Consider the following 19,467-nt stretch of genomic DNA (forward strand, 5'->3'; position numbering starts at 1 on the left):
CTTGTATCTGTTGTTCCAAATACAGTGTCCCTATTACCACTCAGACGCTTTGAAGGGGTGGTTAGTCTAATGTGTTTAGTGCATTCTCTGGTATGACCCCCATCTTTACAGACTGTAAAAAGAAGTACCCACTTACCAGTACATCTTCCACATTAACTGGAATCTGAACAAAATCTTCCTGATCCGTATCAGCACTCACCAGTTAGAAGAGTAAGTTACTATTATATGGACAAGTAGATAAAACTTTACAAGTAGTTATCAGAGAGCATCTCCATTCAGTTTGACATGTTATAGATTCAGAGGACCTTCTGGGACAAAATACCTTTCATTACCAATATACCTCCTCTTGACCACAGACCAAAAGAGGAACAAGGCTCAGAAATTAAATTTTCCAGCAACCGAGGCATATCTGTCTGCACCTGCAGAGCTAGTGATGAGAGCCAGGTGCAGTAACAGAAGTAACAGCATCATACCAGCAAACGGTCTGACCAGGAGAGGTGCTAAGAACTATTGTCAATAGGAGATGCAGAGGTTTGGAACCTCACAGGATCAAGCCCATAGACAGAAATCATGACAGTAAGCATGACAGCAGAAGCCTCTCTATTAATTTCCTAGCAGCAGATTTCAGTATCATATTCAGAGATGGCTGAAATGCTTAATTACTTATTAAACTGGCCCCAGCCATTTTGCCTACATCTTTTTTGGCTCATAAACAAAACAGAAATGGAGGTGGCAATATCGCTGGTCATTGTGTGTGCTCTCATTATGTTCTTTTATAGAATGCTGGTTATAGCAAATATTCCACAGAGTAACTTGCTAGACTATAATTTACATTAAATGTCACTAGACATTTGTAGGTATGATCACACTGTGGTGGAGCGAAAGCATCTTAAAGAAAAACACAAGTCAGCATTTGCCCTCAGCTTATCTGAGTTCAAACATTACTGAAGTATTGCAAGGCACAGCAGAGGCTGGTGAAAGGACCAACAACTCAATTTTTTCCAGCCTCAAGCTCTAAGTGCAGCCTAGTCTGGCATCTCTTTCTTTCCTAACTTGTGCTGCCCATCCACAAGACTCAGATGACAGAAGGAAATTGTCCACTCATCAGGTCTCTAACTCTTTTGATGACATAAGCCTGATGGATGCTTTATGTCTTGAACAACTGTCTGGGGGCATGAGAAGAGCAACAAGAATGTGCTGAGCAAGCTCTCTCTCAGACACATTCAGGTGACCTATCCAACGGTGGAGCATCTTGCAATTCATCCAGAATGATTCATTCAGTATAGGAAGTCATGTGGGCTGGTGGACAACACTGAACAACAAGTTGGCACAGCTTCCATTTCAAGGAGAAGTAGCAGCTGTTACACCCACCTCCCTGTCAATCTGCATGGGACAGAGTCTCTTCCTGATCCCTAGGGTTGGGATTACGTGCCCTTTTAACCAAGAGGAAAAGTAAACTAGCACACGCACACACATGGTCTTCTGACTGCTTATCTTCTGGGAGAGAGTTAGTCTCTCATAGTTTCCTTTTCCTCAGGATAATGTGGCTGGGCACGTAGTGGTCAGTTAAGCAATTTTTCCCATCCCACTGCCTCGAGCATCTTGAACCATGCTCTCTGATATGACCTTAAGCACAGTTTGACCTTGGCTAAACTTTTAGTTAAACCTTGTTCAGCATCAGCTCAACCACACCTGTAATTTTTGTAGCACAAACAAGGCTTAAGAGAGCTGTGCTTTGGGGATGTGGGACTGATTGGAAGCTGGAGCCGGATTCTTTATGCCATTGGAAGGTTGATGAAGTTACTAGCTGAAAAAGGCTTCTTTTACACCAACTCAAACTTTGACTGTACAAAGCCGCCCTTATTTAATTAAGTTCATTTAGTAATGAGGCTGAAGGCAGCTTTTTTGATCTCTTAGTTTAAACCCCTAACTATAGGAAGTTTTAGTTTAAAGTGGTAGTGGGTAAGGTACAAATACCATTTAAGGATGGTATTTTCTAAAGGCATGTAATGGAGTTAGGCACACAACTCCAGTTGAAAGTCTAAGTCCTGAAGGTACGTTAGAAAATCCCATACTAAAATTTTGCCTGTAGGTTGGCTGTGGGTACAGTATGTGGTTAGAAATGCATTATTGTTATTACATTATTTGTGGAATTATTAATTGTTGCAGTTTTCATTTAATTCTTTGGTGCTAAAACAGATTTAGTCGCTTATATAGAAATGGACAATCAGGTTAAAAATTCCAACTGCATTTCTGGAGCTGTATATATTTAGAACAGTGCTTAGGTTACAAACATAGCAAGAAAAAATTTATTTTAATAAATACTGAGACCCATTTTCACTGATATGAAGAAAAAATTACGACTAGTTTTCTCATTGAGTTTTATATTTTTTTAATAAAACTAAATTTTAAACCTAAACTACCTGTCAGCAGCAAAGTCAACTTTCACTAAGAAGAAAATTAACCAATTTCATGTCAGCAGAATAACTGGAAGCATAAAAATGGTCTTATTTGCCCAAACAGGGAAATTAATTTCATTCTCTTGAGAAATGTGAAATATTTCTCAAAATAGCTGTGCATAATTTACATCTGCCCATGTCCTTTCTAATTTAGGAATGAACCCAAATCCCTGTCCATGCCCAGGAGGCCCAGTTCTGTCCTCAGTTACAAGTATGTATCTCCCATTGCCTTGAAGGAGAGGTGTGCCAAATGTAACAGAGAGCAATCAAAACCAGCAGGAAATTAAAGATCAAAATATAGTCTGCAGTATTGGAGGTGTACTAAAAAGCAGTTTCAGCCTTTGCATTTGTTATACAGTCTATTCCAATCCCAATCTTAATGTACTGCATAAACCAATTTAGGTATTTAGTGTTTTTGCACTGAAAGGTGGTATATGACTCTGAAAAGAACTTTCTGTAAGTTGTTAATGACATCCTTCCAGCTCACACACAGGGCAGCGACAACTAATGGTGCTCAAGTTTGGTATTAAAGGAATCCACTAATTAGCAGTATTAATATTAGATTATAATATGGCAGTTTGATAGGTCAGATGTGCAGAGGTTGAGTCGAGAACCTATATCAGGGCTCTAGAAGTCCATCTGGCTGATATATGCACCATCTCCTAACTGGTTCAGCAGTTACTGCATTTGAATATTACTTGGTATTGAAACGAACAAAAAAGCAGGAGGAGGGAATCCAATCCTGCAAGATGAGAAGTGCCCTCAACTTTCATTGGCTTCAGTAGGAGCGGAGGATACTCCAGCCCCTCATAGGGTCAGGGCTTGGTGACAAAAAACAAAAAAACCCACCTTTTTTCAGCAACAATTCTATGCACAGGTTTTATACAGTTAATTTCTAAAGTGCCAACGGTACCATCATAATGCAGGTGCTTACCTCCTGCTTCTCTTAAAGGGAATTTTGTGAATGCTCCTGGGAGAGAGTACACAGCTAAATATGAGCACTCCTCAAGGCTTAACTTTCCTGGGTTACAGGCATTCGCCAGTGTATGGCAACACATTATTTTATATTTTAGTCCTCTGACACATATGTACAGGTGACAGTGACGTAATGTACTGATAGATGCACTGAAGCTCTGAACACTAATCGCATGTATTCCCTTTATTGAACTGTACTAGTTATTGCAATCAGATTAAGTCACATTTATAAAGCAGATCATCCAGTTGCACTGAAACCGATTATATTCATTACATAGTTTTAATCACTGTCCGGTGAACTGGCAAATCCAATCAAAGCATTAGTCTTTAATTAAAAAATTCAAAAGAAATATTCCAACAATAGCCAAGCAATCACATCACAATGCACAATTACCTAAAATTGCAATTAAAAAGCAGTTAAAAAAAATCACACCTAATCTTTAACTATCCATATAATACAAGAAGCAACAAAGGGCAACAGCATCAAAGCAGATTTATCTAGCACTATAAATTCAGTTAGAAGCAGAAGCTCTAAAGTACACTAGCTGAAGCAGGACAATAAAAAATACTGAGCATGGAATACTTTTAATCTCTTCCATTAATATTCATTTCCAGCTGCTTATAATAGCAGCGCCTCATGGCCAAATCATTAGAGTTTTACATCTGGGTTGCAAATGACACTTTGATTGGATGTAATGTTCAAATGGTCCTCCCCACTGTGCCTCCGTCAAGTCTTCTGCAGAGAGGTGTCCTGTAGTGCCAGTGGCTCACTGTGCGTGCTGGCTCAATGTGTGGTTCTGGAAAGATGAAAAAAGGATACATGCATGAGGGGCAGAATAATAGAAAGCATGCCCATACCCTCCTACTCAGTACCATTTATGCAGAGCTCTACATAAAAGCTTCTCAATTATTACAAAACAAAATGCAATAAAGAAAAAGTACTCAGAAGTAACAGCTGCCAATATGACACATTTGCTTTGTACTGATAGATCTGTTAATGCTGGCATGAACTTAGGAAAAATATATTTTTCCATCAGCCAACTACAGCCTTTAAGAGTTTCAATACATACAGAGTGGTAACGTGTCATGAGAAAAATCTGCCTTCAGCTATTCACTTAACTGTAACAATTAAAAAAAATCTATCACTGAGGGATCCCTTAACATATTTTACTCTTTATTCTCACTAGTGATAGGTACAAGTGCTGGCAGAAACAGATACCAGATTGTGACACACACTTTGCAATTCAGGAAGTACTTCAACAATAACAGCTGAATCACCAGTTCAGGCTACGGGGTAACATACACTGCAAAAAACATGCTGGAATTGTCCCCCAGAAGTTCAATCTCAGTACAGAATAGAATATGCTGCACATCTTTGTGAGCTGTCCTCCTTTTTTTTAATAGAACTGTAACCACCATCTGCAATCATAAAAGCTCTTTTAGCATAGGAGGAAGACGTTACAGTCCAGTCATGCCACTTTATATAGAAGCCAAATAAATCCAGAAGCAATCTCAGAACTGTATTTTCAGTGCAATACATACTCGTAAATTTTGCTTGCAAACTACAGCCCCAATCCTGCAAACATGCACGGACATGACTTTACTTTCATGTAAGTCAAAAGGACAATTTGTGCAAATAAATGTATACTTGTGCAGCCTTTGTAGGACTGGGATGTAAATGTTTTCAAATTTTGCCAGAGTGCCCACCGGTAAAAATTCACATATTTCAATTCATGCTAGTTTTAATTTACTAATTTCTATCTGCCTAGTAATAGAATTGTGCAGGTCACCCAAAGAAAATGGAAAAGTTTCTAAAACCCTAACTGAATTTTGAATTAAATTATTTATTTACAATGGCTCTGCTTTCAAATACATGAAGATATTTTAACTTTTCATAAATCATCTGTTCCTTCTAAATTATCTAGTGTTACATCTCAATCAGAAACAAAGGGCTATTTTATTATGGCAATGGCATCTGTCTAATGCAAATTGTCTCATGGAAATAGTTAACTAATGAACCTTCCATCCGCAGCCCTAGTCTCTCTAGGTAGCAGTGACCCCATTTAAAGCTGGTATTATTTTCTGAACCGTGCACTCCCAATAACTGACCACAAGGTGTCAGAAGTGCTGTTGAGTTCCTAAATCATGTCAAAAGTTAGTGATATTGTGACAGGCAAATTCTTATGGAACTCTATACGACGAGCAGTCTTTCAACATGACAAAAGATTAAGGAAAAGGGGGAAGTGTTATAGTTTGAACATGCATAGTGTGATACTTTGTGAAATTAATCAATCAACTGATAAAATAGCAAAATAACTACAGCCTGCTTAGCATAACTATAGCCCATAGTATAGCTATTTCATGCCTTGAATATTAAAACAAATTAAGCTAAAATATTTGAGATCTATAACCAAAATTACTGTGTAGAGAAATGGAAAGCTTACTAACGTACAATGGATTTGCATCTGTGGAATGTAAAAAGAAATTGTATTTTGTGCTTTCACGTGATTTAACATAACCAAGCATAAAATCTGACTGCTTATGACTTTTAAAAATATGGAGATATTACCAATCATACAGAAAAGCAACCTTTGCAGTGCTGCATGTTATTCACAAAGGGACCAGCAAGCAACAAAGTTATGTAACAGGACTAATGTATCTGTATAGGTTAACAGCAACATTTATAAATGAGCTTTGACATTGAGAGAATTGAAAAGACATTTTTTTTTAAAAAAGTGTTGAAGAATACACAGATATCCATCCCTCTGTGCTCAAACATGCTCCTGAGCATTTTAACCATGGCCATTTCTAGTGCACTTCATTGTAATTCTATTTTTAGGTCATCCTCAATACCAATAAAAAAAATGCAAAAGGTTTACCATCCGCAAATCGAAGCAAAGACTATTCATGGTAGACAGATCCATACTTATTTAGGCAATGTCATTTAAAAGATAATGCACAATCAGCACTAGATGCAGGGTGCACAGTCTACAGTCAGAGAACATGATTTCAAATCTGTGTGGCTGTTGAATTGATTACACCAGGCAGGTCAATAAAAGAATGGTATGTGGCTCTAAATCTGATAATGAAGCACTCGTGAACCCTCTCTCTGCAAACATGGGTTAATAATATGTTCTGCACACATCCAATACAAAGAACATAGTGTTTTGATGAGCAGAGTCTATACAAAGATGCAAACAGATTATACACAGAGCCAGTAGTTGTATGGAGCCGAGGTCATCTATTTTCAAAGAAAGACTCATATATTGAACATATTGTATGAGCCATCGGTCAAATGGATCAGATATACATTTTCCATATTCAAATCTTGATTTATTTTTAAAATCTTGGGAAAGCACTGTTCCCTCTTCTCCTCCCCCCGGTATTGCAGGCAACTGACATGTGACTAGTCCCAGCACCAAACAAACAGTTAACATATAGGGCCACATTTTTAAAGAGCCTCAAAAATACATTTATAATATGTATGGGTATGGCTGTCTGTGTATACTAATCTTTCATTCGTCTACGAGAAAATGGAATCTACACAAGCTAAATAGGTAAAACTTGCATGTACAAATGCCTATGAGTACTTGACTGGGTTTCTGTATGTGCTAACAGCTAACCTGACAAATACCTCAGATGCATATTTGAAAGCCCTATGAAAATGTGCCCACCTTGTATGTTTTCAATATACATTTTTACCTGTTAAAATATGTTCCAGACCACAAAAGTGAGCCATTCAATGAAAACATTACAACCTTCAGCCCTCACTCTACCGCTCACCAGTAAAATTACATTTCCTTTCTGAGGTGAGAGTTTATGGCTTATTTACACTGCATTTTGCTGATGCTGAAACCTGGCCATCTTCAATCCTTGCATTTTAAAACTTGGTTCCCCAATATGAGCTTTTTAAATTTTTAACCCAGTCATCACACATGTTCTTGGATCTCAAATCTTGTAATGGTAGCCATTTTGCCCACTGGCAGCAACAGACAGTGTACCAAGATGACTAGACTTTCAGACCAAAGTAATTTAAACTTTATCAGTACTAACTTCAAAATCTATTTCAGACCTTTGGAGAAAATGTGCTAACCATATTATAAATGAAAAAATGACGAGGCAGTAAGAAAAACTTTTGGCACACCTTAAATTAGCTAGTAGAGATCTGTTTCACTGCATCCTTTGTACTAAAACTGAACTACGATACCAGGCAGACAAAAGTGTAAATTTGAAGCCAGCAAACACTAATGTATATTTCTCAATATATCAATATTACAGATACATTTCTGCTAAGTAACGGTTTGTTGACCAACTGTGAAAATTCTCATTTCCTACCAGTGGAGGGGTAGTTTAGAACTGCAATGGGAATCAGGACTGCTTCAAAGGGTTTTTTCAGCACAGCAAGTTACTCCTTACCAAGAACATAAACAAAAAAACAACCTTAAAGGTGACCTGCAAAAAATATTGAAGCAGTCACAGACATTTATGCTAAATCTTCCAACCATGCCTTTTGTGTATGTGTACGTTTGTGTGTGTGGTAGTTAGGGGAGCAGGGCATAATGTATAAACTAACCATTAAAAACTGTTCTTTACATCTCACGTTAAGTTCTTTAGCTAGTACATGGTGCACTATTGAGACCTCAGAATACATCATTCTGAGACATCATGACAAGTGGAAAACTGCAGCAGCAGTAAGCTAACCTAGCAAGATAAGGTAAATCACTGCCTTACTATATGACAAGGTTGGGCAATTTAACTGATGCCAATTCTGGAAGCCATGTCAGATAAAACTGGGCATTCTCCCTGGGTCCCAGGGGTGCCTAGATGCTAATGTGGAGTTTTCTACTCACTGTGGCATCCCCATTTATTCTGGAACTGGGTGAAAAATAAAATGATTTAATGTAAGGATTAACTGGCATATATGCGTATAGCGATTCCTCACCACAGCATAGTTAGTTGGTGACATCAGTTCTGCATTTGTGGTTGGTTCAAGCTACCTTTGCAGCACACCTTGAATGAGCATTTCTTTGTTATCCTATGTGTACATAGTGCATTATAATCAAAGCACTTGCATGCAATCTCCATTTTCAGAGCACTTTATCAACAAGAGAGGAAACTGGGTTGAAAAAGGATAACTTTTACAGCACTGGAAAAAATCTTAACAAGGCATATAAGGACTGGGAGAAAAAACTCGAAAAACAAAAAACAAAAAAACCCCACACAATGAAGCAGAGCTATAAGGCTGGCACTCAGGCTGGGAGTCTCCCACACTGCAAGCAAATTCCCTGCCAATAAGTCACAGGTGTACTACACAGGAGCAGGTGAAAAAAATAAAATGCAACTGTGAGGGGTGTGATGATGGTTTGAGGCCATAATACATCCGGTCTATGGTAGCACTGTGCATCTGTTACATATTTAGACATTTTGTATAAGCCGTTTTGCAGATACACTGTCTATACATTAGCGCATATACACCTAAAACACCATATGTTGTACAGGGGATGGCACAAGAAGGCTGGCAATGCATGCCCTCCTTGATTGAAATTCAGAAACCTTCTAACAGTTTTATACACAGATTGGGACATCTAACTCCCAAAAAGATGAACAGCAACCTCTCCTCAAATCATTTCAATAGAAATTATGCAGATAACAGATTAATGTAAGAAATAGCCAACATGAAGCTGAGCCTATTGAGCTGAGCCTATTGGGTGACCCACGCCCATAAGCATGTCTAGGTATTTCTGAATATAAGTGGATAGCAAGGATTTTATTGCCCACACATCTCTTCTAATTCAGTCTGATGAACACATTATCATCTGGCCAGACAGCACATCAGGTTGCACTGAGCTAAGGTAAATGAAAGTCACTGTAGTTACAGGCAACAACACAAACTGGAAGTGTTGACTCTAGTGATGTTGCAAGAACACAACTGCATGATCTTGTGACATCTAGGAAGATAATTCCTATTAATCATCATATTCTTCCCAAACAAAGAAAGAGTCCTCCAGATCCCTGTAAGAGCCTTGTGGATTCCCCCCTGCCATTTTCCACCATGCACCCTTTATTCCCCCTCCCCTCATGCTACCATCCAGGTAGCTGATGACTGCATAGGACACCCAAAAAATAATCAGTTATTTAATAGCATTCAGTTCTGCTAGTGAGAGTCACATGCATGAAAACCCTAACCTTCAAGTTCAGTCAACAGTAAATCATGCTCCTTAATGAAAATGTGCACAAGAGTTCCCATTGGAATATTTAAAAAAAAAAAAAAAAAAAGCTTCCTGACAAACACAAGCCAGAATGTCTAACTATCTAGGAAATACAATCTGTAATGTCTTTTATTTTTTTAATCACAACCATTGTGGTACTGTTTGAACCCAAAATGACCCAAAAATCACTCAGAAAATGTCATTTTTATTTATGTATTTGTATTTTATACCTTTTGAGGGTTTTTTTCAATTAATAGCAATCCATCAATAAAGATCAAAATCTTTGTGCCTTGACATTATAAAGAGATTAGTCTAGACAGAGGACACAAGAAGGCCCTTGCCTCAACCATTGGAGATTATCGCTCCCTATGGAAAAACAATGAGCCTTAAATTGGTGCTGAACTAATCCTAAACTTGAGAGGCAAACTCAGGGATGTCATGACCAGCAAGAGAGAGCACAGAGGAAAATCAGAAAACCACTCAGAAGAGAGAAATCTGATCACAGAATGAATAGCTTTATTATTTTTTTTTTTTGTCACTGCTTTCCCTGTGCTATAGTACTTGAAAGAAAAATCACCTTTGCACCCCCTTGCAGTTTGTATGTGCTTATTTTTAGAACTGTTTGACAATTATCCAAGGGTCTAAGACTAACAGATGGCCTGTCTTAAAGCCTCATATGTTCACTAGTTTGCACTTCTGACAAACAGTAAATGTACTCAAGAGTATGCCATAAACAGAGCTGAATGAATACTCAGAACACAATTTAGTTAATACACTTCATTAAAACTGATAGTGGTAACCAATGTTTCCTGTAAAACCAGGTGTTAATTCCCCTTCCAGTTGTTTCAGGTAACTCTTATCCAGTGACACTGATGTGTTAGATCTTAGTTTTTCAGAAAATACAGTGTTATTTCTTTCCTTTCCCCTGATGTTTCCCTACTACATAAAATGCTTCTAACAAGTGAACTCCAAGTTATCATGGCACTCAATAAAAAAAAATTGTCAGGAAAGACAGGTTCACATGTTCCCATTTCATTTGAAGAATCCCTTGAAATTGTGGTAGAGGCAAACGAAAAGTGGAATATCCTTTGTGAAGGCAAAAGTCTGCCTGTGTTACTGCTTCCCTCACATCTCAGAAATCTGATAACTTGCTTTACGTCAGTCAGTCTCAGTGTTAACACACTTTTGAATTGCACTTGAATGAATGCAGTTAGGGGACTGTCCTTTACAAATTATTGAACTCAAGAAAATATGTCTGGAGGATTTTCACCCGTTAAAAAGCAAAGTTGAATATTTCCAATGAGAAATAAGAATTAAAGTTTATTTGCTAGATTTATGCACCTTCAAGGCCAAATTCATCCCTCATTTGCACCAGGTGAATCTGGCCCTCAATCTGAGTTGTCATTTACATCTCTATGCACACTAGGTAACCAGAACTGAGCAGCTTGATTCTGCTCTTACTTACACCGGTGTAAATCTGGAACAGCTCCACTGAAGTTGACATATTTACACACTGGAGTATGAATGGCATAAATGAGATCAGAATCAGGCTCACGGACTGTAGTCAATGGAAGGAATCAGAACTCATAAAACGTTAATAGAAGACAAAAGCCTTATTTATACATATCAGTCTGTCATCTACATTTGATATAACTACCTCTTATGAGGATTTTAACAGCACGTAACACTGGTTTTTAAAAATCTTAAAAGAAAACAGAAAGAAGTAACTTTTATATAATGTTTGTTTTGTGCCTGAACAGCCTGTGTGCATTTGTCTCAGTCGTGGGTCTTTACCTCACTATCTATCCTGCTTTACCTCTATATTCACCCCGCTTTTCATTTTGCTGTAATTTAATGTTCTTGCATTTTATTGACATTTTCCATTTTCTCGTCACATATTACTTGCTCTGTGATGTTTGATATTTCCCCCGTTACAGCATTTTACTCACAATTACATTAAGTGATTTACGGATTTCAAAAATTTCCAATCCAGATTGTGTGTAACTAATAAGACTTTGGACACCTCTCCTATCACATTTTCAACCTTCCACATAGAACTAAACAATATAGTGGAATCCCTTCTTCCTAAAGTTGTCACCCATAAGTTTTATTCTCTGGAAGTTCAAAATAAAGCAGCATGAAACAATCAGAAATTAATTCCTTCAAATACTTGTTGGAACCTGGCTCAGTCTCACATATTCCATTAAATATTTCACCAAAAAGTATATGTGCTCCCTAGAAAAACACTGGATAAAATGCTGTTGTGAAAATGTAAACTAAAGCCCAGGGGGAAATTTCTCTACCACAGCACTTTGGAAATAAAGACCACTTGAGAATACACTATGAACAGATAATCAGAGCCTTCTGTTCGAGAGACTAGCCGTAAACACACTATGATTCACTCAGGCACCCAATGAAACAAGGGAGCTAATAATACCCCTCCCGTAGGGACTCTGTGCCCCTGAGAATTTTACTCACAAATGCAAATTTGCCAATATCTTTGTGATTTGTAGTTCTACAGTTTGCCATGCAGAAGATCAAAATAAGCTGAAGGAAGAACTTTACACTTAAATGTAAAGGGAGGCGTACAAATTTAATTACTATTGTCAGAAGCACATGAAAATGGAGTATTTTTAGAACTCCTACACTTACTCTCCCCTCCCCATCATTTCCATCTGACTGAATACTGGAGATTTTATTTATCCAAAGTGTCGAAAAGGGAATGCAGAATCCCAACACACTGTTCTGTTGACAATAGTTGGCCCTTTAACCTCAAATTGGACAGTCCAGAATTTTCTTGGGGAGTTGTTGATGCCTCCTACTCACCAGTGTTTGAAGTTCTCAGGAATACTTATGCATACAAAGAGCTGGCTTCTGATCTCAGCTACGTGGGCACACATCACTGCACACATTGTAATAATCAGCTACTGCGCCTGCACAGAAGTTCATCTACTAAACACACAGCCGTACGTGCCTGGTTTGCTTGTTTGGTTTTGATACAGGAAACCAGCCTCTAAAATTGTACTAATGAAGCCAAAATCTTAATTCAAAGCTTTTCTACTATATTGAGGCCGTGCATTAATCTTAAAAATGTCACAGATACAGACAGACACTCACAACACTTCTCACTGCATTATGCCAAAGATTTCAGTGGCAGTCCCAGTGCTGATTTCTATTTATCCATTTACGGGTTCAGCTCTGGATAGCAAAGTGTTTCAAACTCATTTGTGAGGAGGGAACTATTTTCCTGGAATCCTTATTAGCTATTATTTGCCAAAATATGTCACGATGAATCATAGCTTTGTTGATTCATTTGAAGCCTATCTGAAGCATATCTTGTTAATGCCTCTGTGATCTAAGGTAAATTACATTGCTTGAGCCTGTTAATTGTTCATTTCTTTGAGGACTGGCATCATCTTTACAAACATGCAGTAATTCTGTGACTTGGTCTGTAATCTAGGACTGAGTTGAGACCAGTGCTCATATACTCCTTTTATTTTAAAAATACTTATAGCCCATATGCATCGTTTGACTTCTATATTTAGGAGGGTGCAGCTCCAGTCAGGCCAATGGGGCCACATGTGGGAGGGCAAATTCTGTGCCTGCCCGAGGCTTGCAGTTGGGGGGGGGGGCAATGCCCCCCCGACTGTCCACAAACTAAGCCCACACTCATAGCAGGGGAAAACACTCTATGCAGAACATTTTAAACTCATCAGTTGAAATGCACAGACAAATAGACAAAAGCACAGACATAGAGAAATGCATAGCTGTGCTGCGGTACACTTTTATGGGAATAGAAACAAGCAAAAACCAGGAAATTCAACACTGAACCTACAACTGTATCCTTAACCTCCCCAGTTGTTCCTGGGTATTGTAGGCGTCACTGATCAGCAGTTGATTTTATGAAGGTTATTTGCTGCAAATCTTAGGTACAGCTTGGCTGAAGGTGAGGATAAGGAACAACGTTTCATCTTCAACTGTGAGTTTTAATACATTTAGTATATTTGGTCACAAACTATGTTAAAGGGACAAATTTGACATTTTTCATTCAGGTGATATCCTCATTCGTGTCAATGGCAATTTTGTCTGAATGAGGACTGCAGAATTTGGCTCACTGGGACAAATTCAGCACTGGAACAAGCCAGTGAAACAGCACTGACGTCAAAAGAGTTATGTCCACTTATGCCCAGGCTATAAAACATCACAGTTCCTTCATCTGCAACTTTTTTAAAAGCAGCAATTAAATTAAATCTCCAGCTAATGGAATATTATTATTACAGACTGTATTGACTTGGATCATGAATACATTTTTCTTGAAGGCAGATAAACATGAATCCATGTAATTTGGTATGCAGGTATTTGTTATATCAGCCTCCCATTTGATGGAATATCTTGTCAGTGATGTGTCATCTTGGATATATTGGATCCGTTATTACAGATAAGTACAATTGCAGGTTTTTAACTCCAAAGGGCACATGTAGTTAGGGATATAAACTGCCCCTTATAAAACAGTCTACATGCTACAAAATAACAAGGCTGCTGTCTATAAAGCACTTTATATGCCTCTCCACTATGTATGTACAGGTTGGATATAGAAACCTACGATCATAATTGTTGTGATCGTCATTCTACTTGCCTAATTCAGACAAATGAACTCAAAAGGGATGCTTGTGTGAATAAGGCAAGCAGGACTTGGTCCTGTGTGTTTAATAATGGGGCCAAAATATCTTAGAGAAGATGTCTCCACCAAGACACCACAAGACAAAACAGTGATGAGATATCATCTTGATGGAATGTGTGACAAGATGGCACAAAAGCCATGTACAATTGCAGCTCTGAAAAAGTCCAATTTTCCAAGAACACTGTCAAGTTACCATGGTGGTGTGTTACTCTTAGGAAATGCTGACTCCTAATCATGGTAGCCACTTTATTTTAAAAACCAATCACTACTGACACAATAAGCTCAAAGCAGGTGTGAGGAACAGGAAAGTATATCTGCGTTTATATCCAAATTCCAGTTGTGTATTCTCTATTTAAAATGATTTATATTCTTTGGAGATGTTACAACAATATTGCTTTGGTTAAGAATATACCATACAGTATATTGCTAAGCATTCCATTAATTTTGAAACTTGCAGAGACAGAGTAAGTTGTTACTTATCAGTCCTTTACAGTATATTGTATAAATCCGGTCACTGCACATATGCACCGAGTCTGTATAATAAACATTCTCATACCATTTTTGTTTAAGGATACCAGACACTGTAGAGTAAGCACAATCTTCAAACAAAGTATGTTTGCTGTACTATTTCTACTTTTCTGTTTCCCACCCAGTTCCAAACATCACACAGAACGATCTCTCCAAATTCATTTTGTGACACCCAAGTATTTATTAACAAACAGTATTTTATCAGTATATTTTGTGAACACTTTCAAACTACTTAAAGTTATTTTTAAAAAAGTGTATTGCTCTGGGATGCAACCTGATGCCTGAGACTGGGGTCCAGTTTTAACCTGGAGAGGCAGTATGTCTATGGGTATATTAAAACGCCCAGAAAATAAATGGTTAATATGGAAATACTGACAGTGCTTTGGTGGCAAAATCATCAATGTTTGAAACAACTCCATTGGCTAAATACAAACCCAGGTAAAAGATGAAGTTACTTGCCTTGTGCAGTAACAATGGTTCTTTGAGATGTGTATCCCTATGGGAGCTCCACTGTAGATATGTCTGCACCTCCGCGCTACTCATCAGAGAACTTTGGTAGCAGTCCGTCACGCCCAAGCATGTGCTGGTCCCCGCCTGCCACGAGGCTAGGCTGTGCGTGAAGGCAATCCCTGCGCGGTTCTTTCTCTACCGCAGAGTCAATACTAGAACTCCAAAGTAGAAGGGAGGGTGGGTCGTGGAGCACCCACATGGACACACATCTTGAAGAAGCATTGTTACTGCACAAGATGAGTAACAACTTCTTCTTCTTCTTCTTCGTGTAGTGTCCCTACGGGTGCTCCACTGTAGGTGACTCCCAAGCAGTTCCCACCACTCGAGGCTGGGACTTCGGTGTCGAGTCTGATATGGATGATAGTACTATGGCTCCAAATTTGGCACCTGCAGCTGAATCCCACAGAATGGCATAGTGTTCTGCAAAGGTGTGCATAGATGCTGCTCTGTAGATTTCTGATATAGGGATACCCTTGGAAAAGGAAACAGACAAGGAGACCGACCCCATAGAGTGTGTGCATATAGACAATGGGAGTGTTGAATTACACACGTGGTAACAACACAGTTTGAGACCCACTTAGACAGCCTCTGAGCTGACATCACTGTACCTTTTGACCTATCTACAATGGAGAGGAAAAAGCTCGGGGATTCTCTGAATGCTCTTGTCCTGTCCAAATAGAAGGCTAAGACTCTCCTTACATCGAGCGTATGGCGGATAGCTTCCCTATTATCCTGATGAGGCTTGGGATCAAAGGCACCAAGTGATCAGGAGAGTCATTGATGGGGTGGACACAGTGCCAGCTGTAACAGGTCAGGATACCACATCTGACTGGGCCAGGTAGGGGCAATCAGTATGATGGTTGCTTTCTCTCTTTTTATTTTCAGCAGGACTTTCAGTAATAGAGGGAATGGGGGAAAGGCACACAGGAGGCCTTCGTCCCATGGGAGGAAGAGTGTATCCTCTATGGAGTGACATCCAATTCCTGCCCTGAAACAATACTGTGGACATTTTCTGTTCTGGTAAGTGGTGAACAGCTCTAACACTGGAGTCCCACATAGTCAAAGTATGCCATGGAGTACTATCAAATCTAACTCCCATTCGTAGTTGTGAGTGAATCTGCGGCTCAGACTGTCCGCTGTTGTGTTGTGTATCCCCAATAAGTAGGCTGCCGATATTAATATATTGTGGGAGATGCACCAGCTCCATAGTTTCAGTGCTTCACACATAGTCAATGTGACCTGGCTTTTCAGTTTATGTAATACAGGCAGGCCACGTCAGTCATGACTCTTGTGTGTGTGCCTTTCATCAGCGGCAGAAAGTGAGCACATGCATTTCTGAATGTTCTGAGTTCGAGCAGGTTGATGTGAAGGCATGCCAAATGCCTTGTTGACTATTTGCCCTGTATCACGGAGCCACTGAGATGCACACCCCCATCCTCCAAGAGATGCATAGGGAGTCAGGAGTAACAATGCGGGAAGGATGAGTGAACAAGATTCCTGCACAAACATTTACCAGATCTTTCCTCCAGTCCAAGGATTGCCTGACCCCCTAGGGCGATAGTAATTTGTTTAGGCTGTCTCTGTTTGGTCTGTAAGCCAAACTAAACCTTGCTTGGAGGCATCTCACGTGTAGCCTAGCATGAGCTATCACGTAGCCCACAGCCACGTGTCCCAGGAGCTGACGGCAATGTCTGACTGAAGTTTGGGGGTTTGACTGTACTGTCTCTATCAATGTGGAGAGACTGAGAAATCTGTGGTGTGGGAGGAATACCCTTGCCCGAATTGAGTCAAGTTTGGCTCCTATGATTCATAGCCTCTGTACTGGTGTGAATGTCGATTTCTGTTCATTGACTTGTAGGCCCAGGTTTTGAAACCGGTACAATGTGGTCTTTGGGCGTTTGCGAAGGATTGAGTCGTCAGAAGGCAATCATCCAGGTAAGGATAAATCATGATGCCTTGGGAGCGTAGGTGGGCCGCCACCACTGAGAGGACCTTGGAGAATACTCTGGAGGCCGAAAACAGGCCGAAAAGGAGCACTCTGTATTAGTAGTGGCTTTGGTCTAGCGTGAACCTGAGATAGCGCCTGTGGTTCAGTATGACTGAGATGTGGGAATATGCATCTTGGAGGTGGAGGGCTGAGTATCAAGTAGGAGTTTAAGCCTCAGTTCTCTCTCTTTCCTAGACGTGGGCTTCAGTTGTTGACACAATCCACACATCTGTGGAATGTGTTCTTCTCCCAGGCAGCGAACCCGTGAGTGTCCATTAGTCACCGGGATTGGTTCCTTGCAACCGAGGTACATTTTTGAAGCCAGGGGAGCCGAGCATACCCTTGTCCAGGGGAGTCAACCTCCCCCAAGGGGTTGTGGAAGACAGTCTTTTCTGCTCTTGTATTTCTCCTTTCTTTGTTTTTAGGCACAGCCAAAATAAATACAAATGAGTAAAGAAAGTAAAGGATCTTCAAAAGAAACAAAATTAGCAATTCTAAGAGAATTAATGATCCGTGAATGGACAGCTATTAGCTCCATCTCTAGCCAGGGGCGGTTGTGAAGGAACTGAGGAGGGTATGCCCGTGCATGCTGGCTGCCCTCCTGTCAGGCGGGGAGCAGCGCATGTGTGAGTGGGACTGACTGCTACCAGATTTCTCTGATCAGCAGCGCCGGGGAGCAGACACACCTAGAGTGGAGCATCCATAGGGACACCTCTCAAAGAAGAGTGAGTTACTGAGCAAGTTTTTAACTGCTCCACCTTCATTTGTTCTCTGTAACCCTATCCATACCCTTCTTCCTGACCTCCCACCATGCCTGCTTCACACTTCTCACTATGGTGCCCTATACTATAGCCACCATCCTTTCAAACAATGAGGACTGGATAGGACTCTCATAGAAGCCAGTCTGTGCTCTTTAAATCAGATAGTGAGGTTCATAGATCATAGAATCATAGAGCTGGAAGGGACCTCAAGAGATCATCGAGTCCAACCCCCTGCTCAGAGCAGGACAAACTAGAGGTGGTGGGGATTGAACCCACAGCCTCATACATGCAAAGTGTGTGCTCAAACCACTGCTAAGCAATGTGATACAAGGCAAGGATACTCCTTTCTTGTCTTCTCGGACCAGCATCCAGGGATGAATATGTTATTCCCATAGCCGTGCCATGTCACAAAAGCCTGGAGAGCCAGAGCCTAGGATTCAAACCCAAGTCTTTTGATTGACAGTGCAGAGATATACTCAAAGCCTTTTAATTTTTAAATGCAACCTTTTTACAATATCTTCTAATTGTAAAGGTATCTGAAATCCACATGAAAGTCACAATATTAGGAAATATCAGACTGACTCAAATCTGTGTCAAGTTTAGGTCTCAAAGCTATAACACACACATTATTTTCAAAGCTTGTTGGGATAAACAAGAAGGTTGCCATAAATGTGTTATCTTACTGGGAAAAATAATATAGAGCCTCAGCTCCAGCTGTTTTTAAAATCAAATAATTTATTTCTCTTGAATATAAATTTCAGATTTAAATGAAATCCCAAACCCTGAAGATACCACATAGTGGATTCTACTGTAGCATAGTAGTACTTCTTTTAATTTTGGGAGGTGGAGGTTTAATTTGCTGTACTGTTAACTATTAACCTGAAATTAAATTGGAAACATACAAAAAGAACAATTAGAGGGTGGCTGACATTAGATTCAAATATCTAGGTACGCGGGTATCAGTCTCATACACATAGTTAAATTCATCTGGCCACTGAAAAGGATTCTCTGAATCCACTGGGGTTTAGCTATGTTGAGATTGAGATGTTTATTTTTTCCTGCAGCAGTACTGGGAATTTCTTCTGGAATATTTTGCTATCTTGCTTTTAAGTCAGCAACATATCTGTATATTTAAACACCAAGAACCTTATTATACATAGGAAATTCCTGCAATTATGAAAACACCCAATATTTCCCTCATCTCACCTGGAAAAAAAGGAAAAAAAAAAGACAAAAAAACAAGACAAAAAACAAACCCAAACCAGAAGTTCAAATATTGCTGGTCTGCAACCTAGTGTAAAAAATCCAGAGGATACATTCTTGTTAACTATTACAAATATATCCATCTGCACACAGA

General features: G+C 39.5%; 1 protein-coding gene across 6 annotated transcripts in view; it reads right to left on the reverse strand.

Moving 5' to 3' along the window:
- Positions 1–3,598: 3,598 nt before the first annotated feature.
- Positions 3,599–19,467, reverse strand: part of ZNF423 (zinc finger protein 423) — a 314,186-nt gene continuing 298,317 nt past the window's right edge. For all 6 annotated transcript variants that reach the window (XM_067550701.1, XM_067550661.1, XM_067550670.1 and 3 more), the window contains one exon: positions 3,599–4,231. In XM_067550701.1, the coding sequence (XP_067406802.1) occupies positions 4,202–4,231 (30 nt within the window). In that variant the 3' untranslated portion in view covers positions 3,599–4,201. The remainder of the gene's footprint in view (positions 4,232–19,467) is intronic.

This window comes from Emydura macquarii, unplaced genomic scaffold (assembly GCF_026122565.2).
Source record: "Emydura macquarii macquarii isolate MOO-44397 ecotype Brisbane River unplaced genomic scaffold, CSIRO-AGI_Emac_v2 contig_295, whole genome shotgun sequence".
NCBI classification, from domain to species: Eukaryota; Metazoa; Chordata; order Testudines; family Chelidae; genus Emydura; species Emydura macquarii.